We start from the raw sequence: 22,957 nt of genomic DNA, 5'->3' as shown, positions 1-22,957 counted from the left end.
AGAATGAAGAAAGTTATAGAATTGTATGTAAGATGATTTTTTGTTTTTCAATATGAGAACTTCTAAGTTATCAATCTATGAAATGCAATGTTATAAATATGACTCATGAGAAAGAAGATTTTTTGAAATGCCGTTGAATATAATTTTGAGTAAAGAAGAAAAATAAACTAACTTCAATTTTGGTTGCCAACGTAAATAGTTTTCATTTTTTTTTTTTTTTGTTTGATAAGAAAACAAAACTACTTTCAATTTTCCAAAACAATTTTAAAGCCAAATTTAAGACAGACTTCACATTGATCAATGTAAATGTAAGGTGTGTACGAGTATTATAGATTTATAGGTGTAGGTATTTTTGTTTGGAGTGAGTTGGTTTAAGATATTAGTTGATTGTTACGAGTTTTTGTTTGTTTGTAGTGTTTGAGAGAAAACATAATCAAGAAAATCTTAAACAAAAAAAAAAAAGACTAGTTATTAATAAAATAATGTTGAAACATATAAAAAGAAAGAAAAATTCATATACGGATTTTTTTATGATGTAGCTTTTACAAATTTAGTAAACTTAATCTTTGTTATTTTATTAGTTCACTAGATTTTCTTGCACATATTAGTAATGCACTAGTAAAAAGTCAGTTTTTGACAGGGCGTTGATAGAAGAATGAGTATTTATTTTTTCTTGTTGTTGTTTTCAAAAATATTTTATGTTTTATTAACAGGTTACAGCACCTTTAAGTCTTCTTAAAAGTTTTGAAGAAATTTTCTTATAGAATCTATGACTACGAATTCTTAGTAAATCTTTGAAATTAATTAGAAGAAAAAATTCTACCAAAACTTCGGTAAGACTTTAAGGTTGTGTTTCACGAAAATGACAAATATCTACGAATTGTGTTTTCGTCAATTTGTCTTATTTACTGACGGCTTAAAATTTTGTTGGAAACATCAATGAGGCAAGACTACTTATAAAGCTAATTTTTCAGATCTTGGTGACCTACAAACCAAGATTAGACAAAAGTAAGCAATCGGCTCTTGGTTCAAACAACTTTTTAAAGTAATTAAATTTTTCGTGGGAAGCAGGTAAAACGCGTCTTTGAATAGCCGACTAACGTATTACACTGTGTTGGCAAAAACAAAATAAAATCGGGAGTAAGAACTTAGTTTGTGGGTTTCATTGACTTTAGTATTCTGAATTACAGATATATTCTGTCACGCCAAGTTTTTGAGCTGAAAAACTACATTAGATGCAATTCTTTTTAATGATTAATCGAAAATATATATATTTTTTGATATTATTTTGCGTATTTGCCTAAGCCAAAACAGAAGTCAAAAATTGGAATTTCTTTCAAAAAACTATTAGTACTAAGATTTTGAAATATTATTCATTTATAATTCCAATCTCTTTGAAATAAATATATTTTAGTTTAGACGATAAAAAATGTATACCTTTTTGCAAAAAAAAAAAAAAATTGATTGATGTAGTTCGACATAAAAAGTACTAGTACAGGAAACAGGGAGTCATCTGAGAATTTTTGGAAAGGATTTGAATTTGATATTTCATATAAAAAGGTGCATATCATAAAAAAATATTTTTGTTGTCCCAAAAACGTGTGGTTTGGGCGCCATTTTGAAAAATGCGTTTTTGTGATTTCTCGGTTCTTGTTTATCGTAGAACGGATTTTTTTTTTGTCTTGTTTTGTAGAAAAACGTATTCTAAAATTTTTTTATTACGTAATTTTTTTTTGTAATGTTGCTCTATAAAAAGTTATTGACGAAAACATGTAAAATTTTTGGAGATGATCGTTAGTTTAACATTTTTTTTTAGTTTAGATTCATCTGAGCGAAAAAGTTCTTATTATGACATTGAAACAACTCTAAATTTCCTACATTTTGGTATATTAAGTTTTCTTGTACGTGCGTCGGTCAACAAAAATGTTAACATTGATATTGATTGATAACAAGCTTACCAAGGTACTAGTGCTATGTGCAAACTTATTATATCATTTGAATCATATTGCACCGATTATCTGAAACAGTTAAGTAACCGTAAAGTTGCAAGTTTCATACTTAAATTTCTTTTCAAGATAGCAACCGAGATGCATGAAAAGTGAGCGAGAATATTACATTTGAGCAATGATCAGAAACGTTGAAAAAGATCTAAATTTATCGGTTCGATATCGTTCACAGCTGCTTGTAATATTCATTGCAACGCTCTGATTAATGACTTATTCGTTTCTTGATTGAATGGCGTGAACGAAGAAGAGAAGTGGTTCTAGCATGAATATGTTTTTGTACATGTTCCATGCAATCAAAAAGAAAAACTGTATGGGGAATAGTTCCATTTTTGCATACGAAAATTTCCCTATTTGGCTAGCAAATTGACAACGATCGTAAAAAATGTGGTGGTCCTTGATATAACGTTTACCTCATACAGTCGTGGTGGGTTTAAGCTCGAAGTAATGTTAAAAAACCCAATAGCAGAATGCACTTTTTCGATTGACTAGCAATAATTTTAAGTAGCAATGCAAATTTATGTCTTGTTTAAAAACAACTAAGTTAAACAAAAAAAAAAACACGTATACGCTCCAGTGAACATGTTATTTTTTTTTTTTTTGCTATAAGTCATGCGAAAATATTGTTTTTTTTTTATTGAACATGGTAAATACTGTCGTGGAAAATTTTCAATGCATATAAAATTCTATGCCACGACAACATTTTCTATTTCATCAAAATTGCTGGGCGTGATAGAAATTGAAATAGAAAAAAAATGGGAACAATTTTTTTTGTTGATTTTAATATTTATCGACCCGAAAAGGCTTACTGAACTCAAAGATGTTAAAAAGCTACATCATAAAAAAATATTTCACAAGAAAAAAAATACAATTATATTTAAAAAATAAGATTCGGTATGAGTTCGAAAATAAATACGTAACTCATTAATATGTTATATTTTGTATAACATTTTCAGCTTCAAAAATACTTGAAAGCATCAAAAAACATTAAACAGAGTAGAAAAGCAAAAAAAAGTTCTTCAAATTTGGAAAAATAAATTAGTTGTGTGTATAAAGTTTTTTTTTTAATTTTTTTTAAATAGTAATGTAAAGTAAGAGACAAGAGAACATAGTTTTTTTTTGTTTTGTTAAAAAAATTGTTTTTCTTTGTGAGACCAATCGAAGCTGAAGAGCAAAAGAAATGTGAAGAACAAAATTCAGATTTTTTTTTTGCTTCTATATAGTAAAATACATTTTAACAATATATTCTAAAAAGTTAACAAAATAATAAGCACATACAACTCATAACAAAAAGGATCATTAATTTATTTTTTTTTGTTAAACTTTTTTAAGAGTTTATATAGGAAAAGTTAGAGTTTTTTTTTTGTTTAAATAGAAGATAAATTAACGAAACAAAAAACTCAACAAATTGTTTAAGCAAATACTCTCATTTTGATTATGATAAACTTTGTTGTTTAAAAAATATTTTTTTTTTAGTTTTATGATTGATTTTTTTTTTTTAATTTCTGATGTTTCTCTGTTGGGGGGGTTATTTGTTTTTTAATGTTACCTAGCGTGATGTGAAGTCACGCCTAATTTGTTAGCAACCAATCTCCAAGGAGAGTAGCATCCGGTCATTTTCTTGCCGCTTTGAAAAATGCACAATAATTTAACAAAAATTGAATTTGATTTCTTTTTTTAATTCAAAAACATTATTTTGTTTTTTTTTTTTTGTTTTCTTTTTTTATTTTTTTTTTTTCTAATGCATACAAAAATTTTGTGGACAATTTTGATAAAATAAAATTTTTAAGAACAATACAAAAAATTAAATTTAACAAAATAAAAAAATAAACTAATAAAACTTCAAATCTACTCCGGCAAAATGTTTGTTGTTCGTTTATTCTAAGATTTTTGTTTGTTTGTTGAAAAAGCGTAGTGGGCGAGAAAATGTCCTAAATGCATTAATATTATTTATTTATTTGGTTCATAAATATTGGAAAAATAAACACAAATTACAGTTAAGAAATTAAAAAAATAGCATCAGATGATTCTCAGAAAACACAATTTTTAATAACTAATGTCAAATTTGTTTGTTTTTAGAATTTAGACTATTTCTACTTTTATTCAAACAAAATAGCTATTTTTTATATAATTAAAAAAAAATCGATGTCACAGAGCGGCGGATTTGCCAAGGCAGTCATAACATTGAAATTTTGTTCATCACGAGGCACAGTGTGGCCAATCACGAATCTAGCTGGACAAAATTAATAACTCGCGTTAAATTGACTTTTTTTCTAAACAGTTTTAAACAAATGAATGTGAATAGATAAAATTCTATAAAAAAGAAAGATTTTTTAAAAAGAAATCTATAATTTCTGCAAAAAGTGGGTCAAAATAGTGATGAAGAAAATGCATTTTTGAATTTATGTTTCCTTAAACATATTCTATGATTGGATATACTTAATTATTTAAAAAAACGCTTGAAAAGTCTCAATAAATAAAAACTCTATTGCTATTCACGAAAAAAGAGAGGCAGAATAATTAGTTTTTATTAAGAAATAGAACTTTTACACACGTTTTTGACAGGTGACATACATGATTTATTTTCTCAATATCATGCTTTAAATTAAAATTTTAGCAATGATTTTAATTAAATATGCTTCACAATCATAAAAAATGGCATCACCTTTAAAAATATCTGCAGATAATTTAAAAAAGTAACTCCTTTTTGTGCGATGCAAGCTTGAAACATAAGGGCCTATTAAAAACAGCTGTGTTTATATTACCTTCGATGTTTTTCAAGCTAATAATTCTCTAAATTTCTTCCTGACTCTATTTCTGGCCTTTTAGACTTGCTTGCTTTTTGCATTGAACTTCTTTAAAATGTACCGACAGAAAAGCATCATTCATCAATGATAATGCCTCATTAGTTGAAAATTCCAGTGGTTTAGTGGTTCCAGAGGATCAGAACTTAATCTTTTATACATTTTGATCCTTCACTCAAAGAACATTTCGATAAATTATTTCCGGTATTATTGGAATATGCTTTTTCAATTTTGCGGAGAGCGATTCTACTGATTTTAACTATTTTCTAATGGATAGATGCACTTAGGAGACTTTTAACCTTCCGTTTGTTATATTTTTCCCGTTTTTTTAGTTTTTAAAAATTCTTTTCTACTTTTGTTTCACTATCTACTGTTTTTGTTTATTTAGTTATCAATCACATACCAAATATTGGTCAAGCAAAATGAAATTCATGTTTAAAGAGCGGTCCAAAGTGCCTTCCACCTTTTTTGTCTTTTTTTCGCTTAACTTGAAGCACAAAACTTTATGTTTTTAATTTTTATTTATTGTCAAAAATGTTCCAAACATGATACCTGCTCATTAAAAGATCAAAAAAACTGTCTTTTCGATGTTATTTGGCAGTTTTGACACATTTTTCGAAAATTTGTTTTTTTGAAAACCTTGACTTCATTTTGAAAAGTGAAAAAAGTTGTATGGCGGTCGAGAAAACGCGAGACATGTAAATAGCTAATCTTAATGACAACACTCCACAATACATTAATTAATTAATTTCAGACCGGAAAAATGCGGAAAAATTAACTTTACCTCTAATTGAAAAACAAAGATATTTTTTTTTTGCACTTCCTAGCCTTCTTACAGAATTTATTTTTTTTTAAATAGTTGCAATGGTAATTAATAAATAAAAATTATAATACTTTACCTCCAAATGTAGAATAACAATTAAAAAAAAAACAATTACAACAAAAAAACTACGACAGCGTTTTTAATCGTCAACCAAACTCAAGCGAAACCATCCAACTGTTGACAAGAACCAACTTTCAAGCTTAGCTTACGCTAATCCGAGATGAAAACAAAAAAACCAAATATGAATTACAGTTACCCCTTGTATTGAGAAGCTCAACTCATGATTTAAAATCATGTGGCTAAACTTTTTTTTTTCTATTTTGTCCAGTCACATTGGCGAATTACCACACTGTGCGAGGGTCAGAATCTCGAAAACCTAAATCCCAAAAGCCCAAAATCCCAAATATCAAGATCCAAAAAACCCAGAATCTCGAAAACATGAAACCAATCCCAAAATCGAAAGCCCGAAAAACTATGTATATGTAAAATGAAAAATTTGTCAGGTTTTGTCGGATTCTGGATTTTAGAGATCCTGGTTTTCTGGACTCAAGAACTCGGGATTGATCGAAAATAATTTTTAATGTTACTTAGCTTTGAAGAGAAAAAAAAAATAGTTTAACAATTATTTTTAAGGTATTTTTTATTTGACTTTTTCAAATTCGGTACCGCATTTCAAAATATACTTAATGTACAACTTGAACACGTTCCATTAAGTAAAGGTGTATCCATATCTTAAGTAAAATTATTCGTGAAATTATTTTCAATGTTCTTTCTATTGCATTTAATTGTTCTTGGAAGTCTTATATCCATGCCACTACACAAAGTTAAATATATCTGGCCCGAAAATAGACATTGTTTTTTATCCATAAGGTTTCTTTCCAAATAAAAAAAAAAATATATAAAACTTTAATTTCGGTCTAAAACTAATAGATATGGGTTTAAAAGGTTATGTAGCATATTTTTTTTTTCAAGAATAATGCCTCGCAAAAAGAATTTTCTTTTTTTTTTTATTTTATCTTATAAATTTTAATAGTTTTAAAAATAAATTTATCTTATTAAAATATATTTGCAATTATCCCAGCAAGGTTTTTGATGGAAAACCCAAACTGAAGGTTAAATACCAAAAAAAAAAAAGTATAATAAACAAATATCACTTCATATAAGTTTTGCTTTGTGCTCAAACAAAGAAATTTGGGTAAAAATGAAAATAAATACAAAATAATTTGTAATAATTTGCTTTGCAAAACAGAGTACATGTGTTTTTTTTTTTTTTTAATTTAATATTTTACATTTTGATTTAATTATTATTTTATTTTTATGTTTTTTTGTTATATTTACCTTTTAACAAATCGATGAATATTCCTGGATACTAATATTAAATTTTCTAGCGATTGCTAAGCTAAGTGCACAATATCATTATCAAATTTTGAAATACAAATTTTTCAATTTGATTGATACTTATTTTTTTTTACTTTGAAAAAAAAAAAATAATAATAATATACTTCTCGCATGTGCCCACTACACTTTTTTTGACTAATTTTGTAAGGTTTTATGTTTTAAAAAAGTAAAATGAAACTAAAACTAAATTTGCAAAGCATTAACATTTTTTTAAGGAGGTTTTAAAAAAAAGAAAAAAAAAATAGATAATTTAGGGTAATAAAAAAAAAAATTGAGCCTATAGGGAGTGCAAAAATACATAGAAACGCTTTATGTATGTAGTTAACTTTCAAGCAAAATATATTTCTTTTTTAAGATTTTGTTATATTACCAACTAAAATAAATTCATGTACCGCGATTACTTGTGGTGAATGAATAAAAAGCTTTGCCCATTTTGTGTGGATTGTCTTATTTGTTTAAGGTTTCAAAAAAAAAAAAATGTTTGCTAAAAATATTCACCCCTGAATAAAATTAAAATTGAATATTTACAAATTAATGAAATTAATTAAATTAAACCTTAATTGAAAATAAAACAAACAAACAAACAAATACAATACTGGTGGTTTGGCTACAAAAAATTAGAAATGAAAGAAAAAACATCTCAACAGGTTTGCTTTCCAACCAACAAATTTGGTTTTTTCTTTTAAAAATATGCACTTCTTCAAAAGACACAACATGTAAAATCAATAAATGAATAGGAGTATGTATTTGCAGGAGTATATGAAACAATTTATGGAATTTACTCCTTAAATGATAGAATAACTGCGCAAAAAATATGCATGCACATTAGAAGCTACAATAAACGTTAAAAACTAAGCAGTCGTGGCCGAGTGGTTAAGGCGTCTGACTCGAAATCAGATTCCCTTTGGGAGCGTAGGTTCGAATCCTACCGGCTGCGTATGTTTTTTTTTTTTAAGTATTTAATGACAGAACTTATGTATTTGCATATTTTGAAATTTAGATTAACACAAAAGACGAATCTCTAAAACTTTGATTTGTTCTTTACAAAGTGAATTTTGTTTTTGTTTTAGAGCATATAATAATTTAAAACTAAGTTATGTCCTTATGAGATTCGCTTTTACTGCAGCGTTTCGTTGAGATAAAATTTAAAATTTTACAGCCGGAAACTAATTTTTCTTAGTTTTAAAGCATATGGATCCTCAAAAAAGGACAGTCAAAATCGTCGTATTAACCAAAACGCCACCATAACCACTACCACTTCGAGTTAGTAAAGGACTTCCTCTATCTAGGCTACAAATACTCAAAAATTAAATGGGATTTTTGGGTAGGTACTTGAAGAAATTTTTTATTTAAAATGCCACGGGCATGGAGCATGAACAAAATTTAAAATTGACCCTTTATTTCGGGATCGAAGAACACTAAACATTCGACGATTTTATAAAAGGTTAGTGCCAGTAATTAACAATAATCCAATATTTTAAGTTAATGACAAATTTAAACTACATATTTTACCTGATAAATTGACTTATAAATCTCTTAAGTATTTTATGACCAAAAATTAAAATGAGACTATGAAAACTACCAACCACCATTTATAAAAAAAAATACATAGTTACAAAAATAAACGAAACCAACAATAAAAATTAATAGTTTGACAAAAAAAAATATTATAAATTTAATTATTTTGCGCATTCTTCAGCTGGGAATAAATAATATATCTCACACGCTTAGTAAATTTTTTAAAAAGATATTCTTATACAAAAGCATGACATATTAATTGTTTAATTTATTATTTAAGATAAATAAAATCAAAGAAAAAAAAATCAAACAAATATTACAATGCTGTTTTCAAAATCTATGCAATAAAAAAAAAAAACAAAAGTAAAATTATTCTCATAAGTTTTTTTTTTTTTTGTTAATTGTTTTATGAATAATTTTTGGTTTGCTGTATATTTAGCAACAATAATATTTAAAAAAAAAATGTTTAATTAAAAAAATTCATTCACACAATACATTAATACATTTTGGTATTATTTTGTTTATTTTTTTTATAATAAACTATTTGGAGTGTATGTATCTTTGTAATAAAATTTATACAATTTTTTTTTTAGACCTAAAATAATCCTTGGTGTTTTTTTTTTTATTAAAAAAAAAAGAACAAGAAACATTAGTAAAATTACCTGTTTAATGAACCCTTTTTGCCAGAATTCGATTTTGAGGACTGTTTTTGGGTAGTCTTGCCTTTGCATTCGAATTGATGATCTTTTACAGTTGCAAGGTTAATAACAACGCCACATGCTTTACAAAAAAAAGGAGAATAAATATTATAATTTTTTCAAATATGTAAATTCAAAAATATATTTTATTTTTTGGAGAGTGTTGACAGATGCAAAATTATAGATCTGTTATATTAAGGGTTTCTAATCTGTATAATTTTGCACGACTTCATTTATTAAATCAGATTACAAAAAAATAAAGGTTACAAAAAATAAGAAATAAAAAGTCGTGATTTTATTAATTTTTTTTTTTTGTTGAAAATATTGTGAAAAAACTCACTGTGTTTAAATTTTTGATCAGTGTAAGAATCTAGAACATGACTTTACTAAAGATTTCTATAATTTTGCACACTTGAAAACATCAACATCCAATGCATAGTTTGAACTTTTAGAAACTTACCGTCACAATTAGTTGATTGTCCTTTGGTTTTTGTTTTATCTTTTTTCTTACGAAAGAACAGGGAGCCTCGTTTTCGTCTTTTCTCTGGATGATCGTAAACTTCACTGCAATCAAAATAAATATTTATTTAATTTAAAACAACTTTACATAAAATGTGAGACTACATTTTAATAAAAGATTAATTTATACAATTTGAGTTTAAGAAAAACAAAAAAAAAGGACACGAATGACACTGTGCATACATAGATTAAATATTGACATAATATCGAAAGCATTTCAGTGTTTGTTTATGAATAATATATTTTTTATAATTTTTTTAATATTTAAACTTAAAAAAAATTGTGTTTTATTAGACATAAAATTAAGTTTTAACTTTGTCCATTTTTGTATGTTTTTTTTTTTTTTTTTTTATTTTTCAAGTATATTGTATTTTGTTTGTTTTTTCTTTGCATTACAATAATACTTACGTTTTATCATGCACACACAATAATGAACGATCATCTTGATTGTCGTCTTCACTATCAGACAGATGTCTTGATCTGTGATTGATTCAAGAAGAAGATGAGCAAAGAAATGAAATAAAGAAAAAAACAGAAAGTACAAAATAAAGAAATCAAACAAATATATACAAAAAAACTATGTAATTTTTTTCTGATTTTTTTTTTTTTTTTTTTCTAAAGCCAATTTTGTAATGTGTTTATTAACCCTCTAATGCCTTATTTTTGTATTTGATTCAAAAATTCAGCATATACTAAAATGCATGTGATAAACACGAATCTGAAATCAGTTTTTCATTACATAAAAGTATTCACCTTTTACAGGTAAAAATAAGGAGACCGCCTGTAGGCGGGCTCAGGTCTTATCATGAAAAAAAAATAACACAGGTGTAACATAATGGGTTATTCAAAATATTTTATTTAAATGCTGAAAAATAAAGAAAATCAAGAATAAACCTAACGTTGATGAAAAGTCATAAAGCAAGACTTTGAGGTAGAATTACAGAGGTTTATTTTACATTTTGTGCAATATGCTTGCGTCTCCGATTTACATCCCGGTTGCTTGCAAGTTTTCTTACCATTGCGGTCCTGAAATATGCACCAGTGGCCAACATTATCATATCGAACTTCTGAAGTCGGAAAGTAAGACTTTTTTGATTTCGAAGGTGGTGGTATTGGTGATGACACTGGCCGGCCTCTAGGTTTCTTGGAATCGGTTGAAATTATGCACAAAGTCTCAGCTACTTCTGATCGAAAATTTGGAAGTTCAATGGTGACTTCCTTGTTTGACCTATGATAAAGGATATAAGCATTTACCATCGCCACATCCAATAGATGAAAAAAAATTCGATTTGTCCATTTCCTTGTTTTCATACGAATGTGATATCGACCTAGAAGACCATCCATTAGATCGACACCTCCCATATGTCGATTATACTCTTTTATAATAAATGGACAGTCAATTTCGATCTTCTGCTTCGTTTTTCTATCCCATCGTGAAGATGTGGAAGGTCCTGGGTTTGACATGTTTGATAAAAAAGGTTTAACACCGCAATAAGTAGATAAAAGTCGAACGCTCTTATTGTCCATCCACAAAACGCTGCTAATATCAATGCCGTTTACATTAGCAACGTATTCTTCCGAGTAACCTCGCTCAACTTTGCGCTTCGCCAGGTCCGCTTCGGTGGATAATTTTATATTTGGAACTCGATTTGATCGAACTGTTCCCAAACTATAAATTCCTCGACTTCTTAGGTATGTAAGAAGCCCTATTGACGTGTAAAAATTGTCAAAATATACAATATGATTTACGTCATCTGGAATATGTTTTGACAAGCGCACGACGACATTTGAAGATGCTCCAAGATCTGGTGCATTTACAGGCACCACATTATCTCCTGCACCTGAGTATACGAAAATCCCATACTATCACATAAAACGAACAGCTTAGTTCCCCATTTATGTGGTTTGGCTGGCATATATTGACGTGTAGGGTTACCTCCCATTTTTGTTGCACACATTTGTTCATCAACACAAAGCCGATGTAACATAGGAATAGACCCAAAACGTTCATTGAAATGATTTATCAATGGTCTTATTCGGTGTAATTTGTCGTATCCAGGCTGGCCCTTATGCACCATGGTAGAATTGTCGTTGAAATGGAGAAACTGACGTATTTGTTCGAACCTCATTCGAGTCATTGCATTTCGGATTGGTTCGAATGAATGTCTTCCCCAATAAGAACGAACATTTGGATATCGGTACACAGACATAAACATCATGATGCCGATGAACTGACGAATCTCTTGTTTGTTAGTAACAAACCGAGCTTCGATTTTCTGTTGACAAGCATATAAATTCATTTGGTCAACGAGGTGTTGATAGAAATCATCAGTCAAGAAGTATTGAAAAAAATCAAATGGTGTTTTCAGAGCTTTGACGTCATTTGGCAACTCTTTTTCACCCCGAAAAATGATTTCATTTACATGCACTTGCAAGTTTTTCTTCTTCCACATAATAGACCGGAACTCCTGAGCATCATTTCGCATGCAATTAAAGGGCCCAATAAATTGACCAGTTGTAGAAATATCTGGATCTGGACCATCTTCTTCCTGTTCCAATTCGAAGCAATTTGAATTGCGTTTTCGTTTCCTGGAACGTGGAGTAACACCATCAGATACAACACTACTGGAATTTGATTGCAATGTAGCAAGTGCAGCAGCAGACGTGGAAGGCAACGATGCAAAAGAGCTAAAATTCAGACTTGCAACTTCAGGATCCATCAATAATTCAGTTGAATTTAGATTGTTTTGTAAGCAATCGTCAATCAAAAACTCGTCTTCCGAACACATAAAATCTGGATCATCAAAATTATCATCTTCATCAAAATCTTCACCATCCGTATCTTCACTACTCGAAAAATATTCAACAAGGTCAGCTTTATCATCCTTCGTCTTAAAAAGATTCCTCAAAGATTTTCTCGACATATCTACATGAGAAACTTGGAATCAGTATGTACTGGGGAGAAGAAAAAAATTACACTTAACTACCTGAGGCCGCCTCTAGGCGGGCTCCAAAAAAACACTCATGAACGACACAAAGAACGAAACAGCACATCACTTTTTTTCACAAATCAACAAAAAATAATTTATTTACTTACTCGTAATTTTTCCAATAGAAATTTACCAATATTAGATTTTTTTTTTTAATTTGAAAAACGAGGTTTTTAAAAAAATATTTATTTTACAAAAAATACCACTTTTTTAATTTCAATTGAATGTAAATCGCGAACAACAAGCGCAAAGAACTTGCAATAAAAAGCAATGCACAAAACAATATGTAATCTAGAGGTAAAGCCTAACAGATTATTGAAAAAACAAGAAACCGCTACCTTTGGCACTTGTTTAATTAAGACCGCCTTGAGGCGGGGTGAGGCATTAGAGGGTTAATTATTAAATAGAAAAATGTTTAATTTTACAATTATCATGATTGTTGTTAGATTTGATTTGTACATTTAATTAAAGAAAAAGAAAAAAAAAGTGAAACGGTAAAACAACATCAAGACACAAAGTTTTGACCATAGAAATGATATTTTAATTTTTTTAATTTACTAGTATTTTATTTTATAATACATTTTGCAAATAAAGCTTTAAAAGTTTAGATTAAGTAAATTTAACTAATAAATTAAGCTAAGATATTTTTAAACATTTAAATACATTTTAAGAACTAACCTCATTATAAATGTAAACCGAACAGGGTTGTAAAAAATAATTTGTTTTAATGCATTTGTTTTCCATCACAAATTAATAAAAAAAAAATATTTAATGCAAATAAAAAATTTTGCATTAAAAAAATAATAATTATTGCAACTGAAAAATATTTTCATTAAAAAAAAATATTTATTAATTTAGTAATATTAATTTTTTGTATTTGCAATTACATAATGTTTTTTTTTTTTTTAATTTCAAATGCATTTTTTTCAATTGATACATTTTTACAACCCTGAAACCGACTTTATTTGACCACTTCAGGAAAAAAAAAAACTTTTGAATTCTCTTTTCAGTTTTTGTCGGAGAAAATTCTGTGAGTCCACAGAAATCTGAACTGGGTCATTAAAATTTTTCAAATATTAAATTTGATTTTATTAAGCAGATTATTCTTTGATGGCCAGTTTTTTGTGCGATATTAAAGTGATCTTTGGGTTAATTCATATATCGTCGGTTCAAAGGAAAAACTCACTTTTCTAGAAATAAATCTCCATTCATTGCCTACTGAAAATTTTCTCAAATGGAGCAAAATTTATCAAGTCAGCACTAAAAAACTGGGACTAGGGAAACCCTTTCTCAATTTGCTGTTCAGTACATAGTACATCTTTTCTTTATCCAGAAATTACACCTGGTAAAAACGAACACGTCAAGTGTTTCAGGCAAAGTCTTTAGTCAGATTTCTTTAACTATCGCTTTATATTTGGGTTATGACAGATTTAAACATTAAGGTCCTTTCTAAAAGAGCCCATAAAACCTTGAAAGTGTTATATTTTTTAATATCTTATACTTTCCCCACTAAAAGTTTGGTACTTATTTAGTTTAGAAAAAAAAAAAATAATATAAAATTAAAAAAATTTATATAATTTAATACGCGTACTATTATTTTATTTATATACAAAAACACACACACACGCACAAAAGCAAAAAAAAAAACACTTACATTATTGATAAATAAGTCATTGAAAAAAGTGATTAAAAAAATATTTGTTTTATGGCAAAGCGTTCTTATTATTTTATATAGTTTTCTTGCTTAGCGTTGTTTTTATTTAGATAAGGATGCAAAACTCTTAAAAATAAAATTAAAAACAAAAAAAAAAAAATACCAAATTAACTTACGTTGTAATATTATTTTCTTCTTTGGCACTCGGTATTCGCAGTGGAGCAATTGAAGGTGTAGAAATGCTCTTTTGCAATGGTATACGACTGATTAGAGCAGGTGCTAAATTACGTTTAGCTGCAATGCGCTCAAAATCACGCTGTTAAAAAAAATTAAAAAAAACATGAAAAATTACAATTGTTATACAGAAACTCTAAAATACTTTCATAAATGAATCTTTTATATTTCAATATGAAACATAACATACCGCTAGTTCAGCTTCATTTAGTGAATGTGTTGAAATTCCACCAGTACTATTTCGACTCGAACGATGACGTTCAGCTACACGTATTGATTCCTGTTCTTCACTGTCTAAGCTCGACAAGCTCACACTGCTTTAAAAGAAAATCACATTTTCTGCATTAGTGAATTCAAATACATAAATACAAATATTAAATATAGGAAGAAGATTTAATGAACAAATATCTGTGCTTTGTAAACAGTTTAACTCTTACATACAAATATGTTCTTGAAGTTTTGAAAACGGTGTTCTCAAATGCTAAGGACAAAATCAATGAAAGAATAGATACCAGCACCTTTCCGAGTGCTTACAAAACTCATTTAACGGATGCCGTTTGTGAATATGTATTTGAGTTCTTAATACTTTTTCCTAAATTGACTTATATTTTTACTAAAATTTCAATTATAACCTATAGAACGAGTCTTTTTCTTGTCCTTTTAGTATAAACGACATTATCGATAATAGGTTTAAATGTTCCCAACTTCTTCAACGAAATAGTTCCTTATGTGTTCAAAAGCATCAACAGATTTATACCACTAATTTCAGAAATTATCATCAGCAACAACATTGAAGAAACATCAACAAAGGATTAAGTGAAAGCATTCGTAATTAACTTTACAAACTTCAACTGAAAAAGTAAATTTCATCCATTTAAGTTACACATTTAGGTATCCAGGGGATATCCGAAAATAATAATTGGTCACAATACCAATATTAAAAATATATGCATGTAAGTTTATGGCTGCTATATCTACTCTATATCGGTTACAATCTTGACTTTATTTCTGAACTTTTCACGGTTGAGGTCAATATATAAGACTCTGTTCAATTAATAGAGAAGCCAATTTGAATGTCAACAAATTAAGACTGTCAATGTTAGTTTCATAAAATAAAAACAAAAATTGAAGGAAAAATAGTTAAAATGATTTATTGCAAGAATCGATAACAGAGCATTGTAGATTTCGTTTTATATCAACCCTATTTAAGATGGAAATATAGCAACCTTCTTTTAGTTTACTTTACTTTCTTTATTTCATGGGTAAAAAAATCAAAAACTTTAAGAATTATGCTTTCAAAGTTGCTTATATTTCAAATGAGCAATTGTATAATTTCAAGGGTCAATAATGAGTTCTTAACCCTAGTTTACATCCCCAAAAAACTTACTACCTTTCTTGCCTGGGGTGTGTTACACCCCAACAGTTTTCAGCGCATATATTTGTTTAAATTAATGTTCTGGTTTTTTTACGTTTTTTTTGCAATCGAGTTGACATTAAAATTGTTTTTGTTTATAAATACGTGAATTGTTCGTCAAAATTTAAGGCGATTTTGTAGATAAGTGCGAAAAGCTTTGCAATTTATCAAAAATTAAGTATGAAAATATTGTTTTCTAACATAATTGTTAAAAGTGAAATAACTTTTTAAATGTAATTTTTGTTTTAGTGTCTTATTTACATAGATAAATTATTGAAAAAAATATAATAAAGGTGATGAAAAAGAAAGAGCAACAGCGTTGAGAGCAATGCTAGACTTGGGTTCCAAAACCCAGGAAACAAGTTGGACTGCTTTCAACACAGCACATTGTTGATAAAGTAGTTTTTGGACCTCAAAATAAACCTGTCATGATATTATTCTATAACGGAATAAAAGGAGTCGACTTGTTTGACCAAATGGTATCTTTTTATTCATGTTCTCACCAAACCATTCGGTGGCCCATGGTTGTATTTTACAATTTATTGGATAATTCAGCATTAGCCACAGTTATTATTTTTCGCCATTTTAACCCTCCTTCAAGAAATATAAAGTTATTTCGAAACGAAAAGCTTATCCAACTTGTAGAAGAACAAATGGAAATAGAGTTGGATGATCGTTCGCATCCTTCTATAGAAAAAAAGGTTATCCAAAGCTAGTCTTGATGCTCTCTATGATGCAGTATGGGAAGACAATCGCAGTTTTTCATTCAGTTCACGAGAAGCTTCCACGCAAACAGTTATTGCTTATCATAAAAAAAACGTTCGTAAAATTGCCACCTTTGTCCGAGAGCAGGCGACAGGAAATCGAGATCAACTTGCGATGTTTGTGAAAAAAACACTTGTCAACACCACATCAATACAGTTTGTACTAATTTTTTTCCAGAACTTCGATCTACCTATACCAGAATAAGCTTACACATCGAAATGTTAATTATGATTTACTTATAATTCATGAAAAATAAAATAAACACTTAAAAAAAATTGATTTATTTCACATTTTGATCATTGGGGTGTAACACACCCCAGGCAAGTGTGGACGACCTTTTTTCACACGAAATTTCCAAAAAATCAAATGGAAGCTCTTTGATAAAATAAAGAAGAAAACTATTTAGAAAAAAGAATTTTGTTCACTGATTTTGTATCCCAAGTCGAAAAACTGATTTTCTAAAAAGTTACAAGCATTTAAAAGTCGTCTGGGGTGTATCACACCCCAGGATGTAAACTAGGGTTAAAGATCAAATGATCTTCTTCTTCTCCATTATCGACGATAGTCATGATCTCGAATGGGATCACAACTCTCCCGCTCTACTGCTTCACACTACGGCTCCGCATGTGGAGTTCGCCGTTAAAGATTAAAGATCAAATGATCATTTTTTTTTTAATTTTATATGTATACTGGGACGTATGTGTAACATTTTTGTATGTTTTTAATGTAAAAAATGAAAAAAATTGTCGATTAATTCAATTAAGCAGCTTAACTTTAGCTTACATACTAGGTAACTTAACTTCAAAATTTTTGCAGAGGAAACTGACGAAAAGGGATACACCTCCGCATATTTTGGAAAACCGCAACCTTGATACGACAGAAATTAGCTAAATGCTTACGAGATTTTTGTAAAAGTATTTAATTCACGAGTCACGACCAAATAATGAATTAAATTAAGCTTTACTGGGCAATGGGCAACCTACGGCACTTAGGCAAACTAAGTTCCGAGTGTTTACAATGATTTCTTGCGTATTGACTCTTGGATGTCCATTCAATTTCCACAGATACCAACAAACAGTTGTATTACCAACTCGAAATCTTCAAAAAGTATAGTCAAGACTTCTCTAGACTACTGAACAGACCAAAGCTCTGAAGTTGTATTGAAGTCATTCACATGAAGAAGAAGATCCGAAAATTATTACTTTTTCGAAGTAGTAAAGGAGTTCCATACTACGGAGTAAATATCGACTCCACAATTGGTACCTTAGAGCATACCTGATAAGAATTACATGCCACAACTTCTGTAAAAAAACAAATAATTTTCAAATCTTCTTTATTAGAAGACGAACTTTATAACAACACTTATTTTGTCAGTCCTCCTTTTATGCAGCCGAGTGTTGGACGAGTTGATAATGAATTAATGAGAATTAGATTCTTCGGTCATGAGGTCCAACGTGCAATATAATCGAAATACATTAGCGAACTTATTGAGCTGTGCAAGGATATGGATGTATTTCAAAAGCTTAAACAAGGAGAATATACTAGCTCCGCTAAATCAAGCTCATGAACGGCAACGCTTCACCCCCAGACAACAGAATCTTCGAAACCATTAAAAACTCCACTTTAAGATGACAAAGAGGACCAATACTGTTTTTTAATCAAATCATAGAGGATTTTAGACAACCCCGTGGTTAAAATTACAAGAGACAGGAGACTTAAAATTGTGAACGATTTAAACTAGTAACTAAAAATTAGTAATTACATTCTTGGCACTAGAAATTTAAGGACCAGAATAAACTAGACACTTAAATCTCAACCATTTATATGACTCTGTATAAAATTGACAAGAACGGAGGTGACCATTTTAGGTCATCATTTTATTTTCGCTAAATCCCAGAACTTTGTCATGAAAAAAAGACTATTAAACCAATGAGTACTGATTTAATTAAAAAACCAAAAACAATAAACAAACTATATTTAAATGAAACTTAAACCTAAAGTACTGTGACCTGAAAATCAGTGCAAAAAAACAATATAAATTTTCAACTCAATACAAATACAATATACTCCTATAAATACATACTCTTAACGTTATCATAACTTTACAATAATTGAATTTAAATTAAATTTAATCCATATTCTCTCGAATTCGTACTAACATACCTTTTGTGTGAGCTTTTATTTGTACATTCCGTGAGATCTTCAATTGCTGTCCATGACTTTCGCCGGTCCGAATTGATTAAATACTGTTGCGGTGACCATATATTACAATTTCCCGTTGCCGCAGTTAAATCCGGCAACGAGGGACACGACGAAAACAATCTGGATGAGCTCAGCTATATTAAATTAAAAAAAATAGTAGAATAAAAGTAAAATTAATTTATTTTCATATAAGCCAGTCAGGGCAATAGTGGTATCAGAAAAAAAAAAAATACCACCAAGACCCCAACAATAACAAATTCCGATTAACTTACCACAGCGCTATTCACTAAGGAATAGTTATTTGGGAATCCCTGCATGTGAACGGTTGAGTTCTTCATTTGCACAACGCTCTCACGGATATTTTGCAACTGAATCAACGTGTCCTCTGTGAAAATTGAAGGAAAATTAATGTACAAAATAGAACAAACAAAAAAATAAATATCAAAAATAGAAATTCCATAAAAGAAGAGAAGAATTATATTCAATAAAATGCGATGACATTCGAGTGTCAGGCTCAGGACTCTGAAAATTGAATAAAATGCTTCTCCACTTGTAGAACGAACAAAAGCTCTCTCTCTATTGATGAATATCTCTTTACCTAGGATGCTATTGTATTTGGCGCCCGGACTGTGAGGGGTGACACTGATTATTGGCACCATGTTAATATTGTTTGTTATCGGTGGAGTATTGATTGCCGGAATGATGTGCGGTGGTGCTTGCGGAGGTGGGGCTCCTGTTGCTGGAGCTGTATGAAGATTGGGTGGCGGTGGAGGTGGTGGCTGAGAGGGTGGCAGACTGTGTGGTTGGTATTGTGTGATATTATTGAGTTTTTGGATGTTATTTTGTTTGGAATTGTTGCTACTGCTGCTCATTGGTATAGTATCTCCTCCTCTGCTAGAATTGAGATTACTACTTGTTGTGGGTTTGCCGTTGTTAAGAGCACCTTCAATCATGCACGGACCACCGCAAGCTCCTCCGGCATCGGTACTGCCATTTGCACTGAGGAAATCCGTTACGAGATCAACATCGCTGTCGTCTTCTGCAAAAAAAAAAAGAGAAAAGAAGAAATTAGCATCAACGGAAATTTTTGTTTAAATTTTAAGATTATAAGTTGGTACTTAAATTAAGTAACAACAACAAATGCGATTAGGATTGAATGTTATGAAACTAAATTCTAAAAGTTTTATAAAAGATTGAAATATCATAGTATCAATAAGAGCCTTTGAAAGGTTACATTGTGGAGAATTTGAACGTTATATCGGGGTGATTTCATTTGATACCAAATCGATTCACGTGACAAAAGCTTATTCTTTGAAAGGAAATGTGAACTGAATATTTCTAGTAAAAGGTGAAATAAAATTGTTGGAATTTCCCGCGCAAGGTCTTGTAAGCGGAAATTCTTGACCCTCAAAGAGGCTTTTCCGGAAAATGCAATTCTGTTTCAATCCTCTTTTAAATAATAATGTATTGTGAACATAGAAATTTAATCTCATGTTGATATACAATTTAAGTTTTACAAAACCACATGGACATTAAACGATTTTAAAATATATTTGTTTCTCCATTTCGATTAACATGACAAGATGCTTCAGCTTGTACTAGCTACGCTGTTTAAAAGATGGTTCATATGTCTCTGTTTGGGTGGGAGATTCAATTTTGGAAAAAGGATATTTGATACTTATAAAGTATGTATTTTCAAATCAAGTTTTTAAACACAAAAATTTCGAAAATTTGAATGTTTTAAATAAACTAAAAATAGCGTTAGTAAAATCATGTGTTAGTTATTCTGATCATTATATTGCTTACAAACAAATATAAACTTCGAACACATAAGAGTAGGTCGATGCAAAAAAGTACCTATCTAATGCTTAGTTTTTCAGTGCGGTATTATCTTAAACCAGAATCAAATCAATCAACTTTGATACCGGAATTTCTCAAAATGCCTTTTTTTCCACAAAAAATGCAACTGTTAGTCACGGCTATGTTTGGTGTCCAGAAGCTGGAGTTGGTCTGTTGTTAACTAAAACCGCTGTCAGTAGCCTAATTTCATGGTTGCCGCTAGGTAAACGGATCATCAAGATGAGATTCCGGGCTAGTGTAAGTCACTTCACCGTCATACAGTATTACGCCTCAACAGAGTTTGCTTTTGAGGCTACTGACGAAGAAAAAGGGGTCTTTTACAGTCGGCTAGATGTTGCCTACAAAAACACACCGAGTGAAGACATCAGTATGGTAATCGAAGACTTGATTGCCAAGGTTGATAAACATAAAGGGCTTATACATGTCATGTATAAGTTTTAACATAAGTTAATACAAACAAGAACTGTGCCAAACTCAAAGCCCAATGAAAAATTGGTAAAAATGAAAAAATAAAATGCTAGACTGGGGTCGCACGTACTTGCTCTTATGCTAAAAGTAACTCTAATGTTAAAGTTTTTTATTCAAGAAAATTAGAAAAAATTTAAAATTTGATATTTTCAAGAAATTTTATAAGTACAGTGGACTCTCGCTAACTTGAACATACGATAACTTGAACAATCCAATAACTTGAACATCCTATTTTCTTGAACTTTTTTATTGCTGACTCTATAAGTTGAATAATTAAAGTATTTGAAGCTCTGTAACTTGAACATAAAAAAAAATGTATTTCAACAGAAGTTTGAATTTCTTCAATGTAGGTTACTACGTTCGTAATCATGTTTTGCGTCATTTACATTAATTTATAATAACAAATTGAATTCATACACAAGCCAAGACTTTTTTATATGTTCCAGTAACTTGAACAATCCAATAACTTGAACAGGCCTGGTTTTGTATGTGTTCAAGTTAGCGAGATTCCACTGTATAGTGTAAAAAAATTAAATCCGTTTTAAATGATGTTTTACAACAAAAAACAAAAACAAGTATGCGTTAGAGCCGTTTTTTAAAAAACTAATTTTTTATATATAAAAAATTTCTTACATTTTTCAAAAAAAAAGGTTGGTATGCCATTTTAAAGATATAATTAATTTACACGTAAAAACGAAATTTCAAAATTTTTCACCAACCCGTTTTCAAAAAATTGATTTTTCAAAAAAAAAAAAAAATTGAAATACATATTTTTAAAATATCCAAAATGCATTTTTTGAAAATTTTATAAAATTTTAATATCGTCCTACCTAAACACTTTTTTATAAAAAAATTTCGTTGAAATCGGGTTAATTTTGTACGAGATATTCAGAAACCAAAAAAACCGTTATATGACAGGTACCGTTAATAACGGTACGGTTATATGGCAGGTACCGTTAGTTTTCAATTTCCCCTCTAGGGAATCACCAAAAACTGCTAACTCCCGACTAACAAATTTGCTTCTATAAAGCTTTACAGGTGGTAATATAGCTCCTGTAAGGCTTTATAGAAAGGATATTGTTTGTTGGGCTACCAAGTTTGAAGCTGAAGTCGTTTAGGCTGTAGCTCGAGGTATATACAGACATACAGACAGACATACAGACAGACAGACAGAATTGCCGGACCCATTTTTTTGCATTCTCCATCATCGTAAAGCCATTTAAAATTGTTAGGTATCTCGAGTTCGATTTTTTTTACGAATCCTAAACTTGCCTTATAGGTACGGTGACAATCCGTCCCGGTTTACCCGGGACTGTCCCGTATTTCTACAGCTTGTCCCGGGTTTTTATTTAAGAAACCCGGGACGTATAAGTGTCCCGTATTTTGTAATTTGTCCCGTGATTGTCCCGTATTTGGACATTCTCTGATTTTTGTATTCAATATTTTAAATACTTTTTACGGAAAACAGGAAAACAGTGGCTGGAAAATAAAATCTGCTGAAGCAAATCGAAAATTTTTCTAAGTCTCCAAAGTAAAAAAAAAATGTGAGTTACAAACGATTAAAAATCTCCATATATTCTAGCACAGGTAAGAATTTCATTACCTAA

The 22,957-nt window shown here is 29.6% G+C and overlaps 1 protein-coding gene and 1 non-coding gene across 17 annotated transcripts in view; one reads left to right on the top strand and one right to left on the bottom strand.

The window, feature by feature from the left end:
* Nucleotides 1-22,957, bottom strand: part of LOC129907662 (rho guanine nucleotide exchange factor 18) — a 92,207-nt gene that overhangs the window by 20,604 nt on the left and 48,646 nt on the right. For 10 of the 16 annotated variants that reach the window (XR_008771124.1, XR_008771125.1, XM_055983956.1 and 7 more), the window contains exons 3-11: nt 19,621-20,061; nt 19,295-19,407; nt 18,984-19,156; nt 14,832-14,958; nt 14,584-14,723; nt 10,172-10,243; nt 9,705-9,808; nt 9,209-9,326; nt 3,553-3,630 (exon numbers count right to left, since the gene is read on the bottom strand). Coding sequence is in view for 14 of the 16 variants with exons in the window: in XM_055983956.1 (XP_055839931.1) it covers nt 3,553-3,630; nt 9,209-9,326; nt 9,705-9,808; nt 10,172-10,243; nt 14,584-14,723; nt 14,832-14,958; nt 18,984-19,156; nt 19,295-19,407; nt 19,621-20,061 (1,366 nt within the window). In the remaining 2 variants the exon portion in view is untranslated. The remainder of the gene's footprint in view (nt 1-3,552; nt 3,631-9,208; nt 9,327-9,704; nt 9,809-10,171; nt 10,244-14,583; nt 14,724-14,831; nt 14,959-18,983; nt 19,157-19,294; nt 19,408-19,620; nt 20,062-22,957) is intronic. The other 6 variants (XM_055983959.1, XM_055983969.1, XM_055983960.1 and 3 more) reach the window with 4 other exon arrangements.
* On the top strand, nt 7,884-7,965 carry Trnas-cga (transfer RNA serine (anticodon CGA)). The gene has a single exon. It is a non-coding gene; the product is annotated as a tRNA-Ser (tRNA).

The sequence above is a fragment of the Episyrphus balteatus genome, chromosome 1 (assembly GCF_945859705.1).
Source record: "Episyrphus balteatus chromosome 1, idEpiBalt1.1, whole genome shotgun sequence".
In the NCBI taxonomy this organism is placed as follows: Eukaryota; Metazoa; Arthropoda; class Insecta; order Diptera; family Syrphidae; genus Episyrphus; species Episyrphus balteatus.
The sequence above is the reverse complement of the archived record's forward strand: the minus strand, read 5'-3'. Positions and strand labels throughout refer to the sequence as shown.